General features: G+C 43.7%; 1 protein-coding gene across 1 annotated transcript; it reads left to right on the forward strand.

The window, feature by feature from the left end:
* The first annotated feature begins 666 nt into the window (after nt 1-666).
* Nucleotides 667-3805, forward strand: LOC140376623 (uncharacterized). The gene is made up of 6 exons (XM_072462109.1): nt 667-1481; nt 1596-1879; nt 1969-2303; nt 2519-2938; nt 3043-3197; nt 3309-3805. Exons 1-6 carry the CDS (start codon nt 862-864, stop codon nt 3571-3573), a joined length of 2079 nt encoding a protein of 692 aa, XP_072318210.1. The 5' UTR covers nt 667-861; the 3' UTR covers nt 3574-3805.
* The last annotated feature ends 362 nt before the right edge of the window (nt 3806-4167 follow it).

The raw sequence follows: 4167 nt of genomic DNA on the forward strand, positions 1-4167 counted from the left end.
GCTTCAGACTCACAGTCCTTGGCCTTGTGTCCATTATTCCCACATCTCCAGCACTTCACCAGTGGACATTGTCTCACCTGATGGTCGAGGGACTGACAGATGAAGCAGGAGTTGATCTGTCCGGGGTAGATGATGCGGCCGTTGTAGGGACTGAGTGAGATGGAGTTAGGAATATTAACATACTGTCCATTAGTCTTTCAACAGTTCAACTTTATATTTACGTATTCCGTACCATATGCCAAATTTATCCACAGAATTTTGGGCGCACCCAGAACTGTCCAGGGTTCTGACTGAACATTTCCTCCTTTGCCGCGTCCACTCATGTTTACTGTTTCGTAGTAGAAGAGTCGGATGTGGCACCAGTGGCCGCTCTATGGGATTTAAACTGCTTTTCCGAACGTAGGTGAAGACAGTCTGTGGCGGGGCAGTTCTTCCACCAATAGGAACGGGCGAAGGGGAGATGTCCCGGAACAAACAATACTTTTGCTTTTTTCGACAATGCTTTTATGACTTTTATGACAATAAAGCTGTATTTATCTATGTATGCACTGTTCACAGCATAAATTAACTTCACATTAATATTAATATGCTGAACTGTGTTACCGGCCTGGCTGACCCTTTAAGAGAGAGCGGGGCATTGTGGGTAACCGGAAGTGTGCTGTTGTTTTTGGTCGTGTTTTTCGGCGCGCGTATTACTATCACAGTGTACGCCTCATTATAAACGTGTTACCTAATTTCCATATGAACTGCTGCAGCGCTTTTGTTATTTTTCGACCAATCAGCTGCACAAAGCGATACACATGGCTACTTATTCTGGCTCACGCTCTGGCTTTAGCACTACTATAGAAGCATTGAACCGAGATGGATCAAGCAAGCTGTATTGCAGAGGAGCTCAAACGTGGTTCTCACAGCACAACTCTGTGGGAGTACTTCTGCGACAAGCCGGATGCTTCAGGTTATCCAGATGGTAATCTAACTTCTGAATCTGAAGATGAGTGCACGGATGATGAGAGCGATTTCATCAAACTGGAGAACATCCCTAATCTACAGCTGACCTTAGACGACGACGAAGACGAGGAAGAAACTTTCGGCCTCGCAGCAGAGGAGCTGGAGCGTGACATATCAGACGCTATCTCTACTGTAACATTTGAAGGGGAGAAAGACGAAATGGAGAAAATCCGTAACTTTGACTGCAAATGCTACGCAAGAAGAAAGGAGGAGTCTCTCCTCGGGAGACATTCGTGTAGCGACAGACTTTCCCCAGAGCTTATGTACAACCTAAGGAGTGATTCTTTAGCAGCCGCAAAAGAGTGGCAGGACATGCGAATCATTGGACATCTTGAGGCAAACAGACGTACAGTAGCTACTTCGGAGATGACCACATCCACCAACAAGCCTCAGGTGAAAAGAAAGTGCCCCCGGACCACGTATTTCATCGGAGGCAATGAAGTCTGCAGAAATACTTTCCTGTTCCTCATGGCGTAAGTAGTCATAAGATACATTGCAATCCCTGCTACATGCTAAAATGATATGCACATCTAAACTATGCTGTTGGCATGACTCATTATGTGAAACTTCTTTGTTTTCCTTTTCAGAATTGGCAAAGACACCCTGACTGATATAACTAAACACTATGAGGACAATGGGGCGAGACCACGGTTTTTGAGGAAGAAGCGCTCTCAGCCACATAAAGCCAGGTTCATCAGCCGCAAAGTAATCCACACAGTTGTGGATTTCATCAAAAACTATGCAGAAGTCCATTCCATCATGTTGCCGGGCCGACATCCGGGCCATAAGGACTGGCATGTGAAGTTGCTCCCAACCCATGTGACTAAGGCCTCAGTTTGGCGTCTCTACATGAAGTCTGCTAAGGAGCTTGGTAAGTGTAAAACATTATTTCAGTGATTTTCATGATTTAATGATTAGCAATTACAGTTTAATTAACCATAAGCAACATCTGTTTTTCAGGTGAGCCTGTAGTTTGTAAATCAAGCTTCAGATCACTGTGGAACCAGCTTCTCCCACACATCAGAAGCTGCAGGCCACGTGCAGATCTCTGTTGGCGGTGTCAGAGCAACAACGAGCAGCTGATACAAAGTGCAAACTTTCCAGATGAAAGAAAATCTGAAGTGGTCCAGAAGCAAGTGCATCATCTTGCCCTTGTGCAAAATGAGAGGACTTTCTACAACTCTTTGATTGCTGCCTGCAGACAGACAACAGAATCTAATGTGCTGTCTTTCGGACCCTCACCGCCAGCAAGCAAAGACATCAGGATGCATTACAGCTTCGACTTTGCACAGCAGGTACTATTTATCACACATCATTTACTTCACTTTATTAAATGTCCCCTAGAAGGGTGATTTTGTCACTGTACAATAAAAGTGCTCAGAGAATAAGTCGCAGAATAATAGTGCAAATGCAGAATCACAACTATATTAGACAGTTACTGTATGAATAAACACAAATGTCTTAATCAAATGTCACATGTCTTAATCTAATCTCTCTCTGTCTTCTACAGATGCACTTTCCCTCAAACCCTCTGCAGCCGGGGCCAATGTATTTCCTGTCTCCACGACAATGTGGCCTTTTTGGTGTCTCCTGTGAAGGGATGCAGAAGCAGGTCAATTTCCTGATCGATGAAGGCATGTCGTCAAGTAAGGGAAGCAATGAAGTCATAAGCTACATGCATCATTTCTTCAACAACTTTGGTGTTGGAGAAAAATACGTGGATCTTCATTGTGACAACTGCAGTGGCCAAAACAAAAACAGTTTCATGTTGTGGTATGCTGCCTGGCGTGTTGGACACAAGCTTCACCACACAATGGACATCCACTTCCCCATTGCTGGACACACCAAATTCTCCCCTGATTGTGGCTTTGGACTTATCAAGCGAGCATACATGAAGACCAGGGTCGACACTCTGGAAGACATCGCTCAGGTTAGTTTATATTATTTGACTACTATAATGTGTAAACATTAGCCTGGCAAAACTTATTTTTCTTCTGTTCTCATTTTTTTTACATTTGTCGCTCTTGTCATCAGGTAGTGGAAAACAGCTCTCCTGAGTCTCACCTCAATATCCCACAGCTTGTTGGAACGGCGGATGGCAAAGTGTTTGTCAAGAACTTGGACTGGCAGAAGCATCTGAGTCCCTTCTTCAGACGGCTTCCAAAGATCAAGAGTTATCAGCACTTCAGGTGTTTATATTGAAACTCTCATATTGTGTTCATATAAAATTAATTGGTTAATGATGGTGTTTTATGATAAATAGTTTGCTATTTCTTAAATGTCCTGTTAATTGTTTACAGCTTTGATGCCGAGAGACCAGGTGTGGTGCTTGCAAAAAGTCACTGTGAAGCAGAACCTGTGGAATTTCAGCTACTGCGCAATTCAGCTGATCTGCCTCCGGTTGACTGTCTTCCTGTCCTGGTCCCACCTGGACTGAACTTTGACAGGCAGACCTATCTGCATGAAAAAATCAGGCCTTTCTGTGCTGACCAGGCTAAAGACATCACATGCCCAGCTCCAAGAGTCACTACAGAGAAGAATATGCGGAAGAGGATGCGGATGTGATCTCTGATGTAATTGGACTCTCCTTCACAACCTCTTGCTTGCTATGTTAGCCCTTATGCACAGCCTCTCCCTCCAACAGCCTGGACTAAATTCACTTTACTCTAGTTCTGACTTATTGTGTTGCCTCCAAAGTCTACTGACTTAAAACTGCACTGTGTATTAATGCATGTTATTCAATCAAAGCATTTCCATTTTAATAAAGTACCTTGTAATTCTGATTCAAGTCCTAATGAAAATAACACTACATCAATATTAACAACACTACAATTCTTGAGTCTTCAGTGACACCTGTAGAGGGAAGAACTACAGATACCAGATGTCAGTGTGACTAATGACAGTAGTCACAGTTTACACTGACTAACTGTTCAAACCTATAATGTACTCACGGTCTTCAGAGGTGGAACAGACTTCTCTGGCCACTAGGAGTTTGAGTCTTTGGTAGTGACTGTGCTTGGATGAATGCCTCTGTATTTGTACTTTATCACCCAGAGAATCACTGGCTCTATCACTGCTGCCCTGGTCCTTTCACCTGCACAGAGCCTTTTGCTTGGAACATGTTGCAGAAAAACTGAACATGGACAGTATTCCTGTCCA

Source organism: Eucyclogobius newberryi, unplaced genomic scaffold (assembly GCF_026437365.1).
Source record: "Eucyclogobius newberryi isolate DKJ021-1_F unplaced genomic scaffold, fEucNew1.0.hap1 SCAF_37, whole genome shotgun sequence".
In the NCBI taxonomy this organism is placed as follows: Eukaryota; Metazoa; Chordata; class Actinopteri; order Gobiiformes; family Gobiidae; genus Eucyclogobius; species Eucyclogobius newberryi.

Coding starts and splice junctions, on each gene's coding strand:
- LOC140376623 (XM_072462109.1), top strand. CDS start 862: ATGGATCAAGCAAGCTGTATTGCAGAGGAGCTCAAACGTGGTTCTCAC. Junction 1,482..1,595: donor ACTTTCCTGTTCCTCATGGC/GTAAGTAGTCAT, acceptor TTTCCTTTTCAG/AATTGGCAAAGACACCCTGA. Junction 2,939..3,042: donor CTCTGGAAGACATCGCTCAG/GTTAGTTTATAT, acceptor TCTTGTCATCAG/GTAGTGGAAAACAGCTCTCC.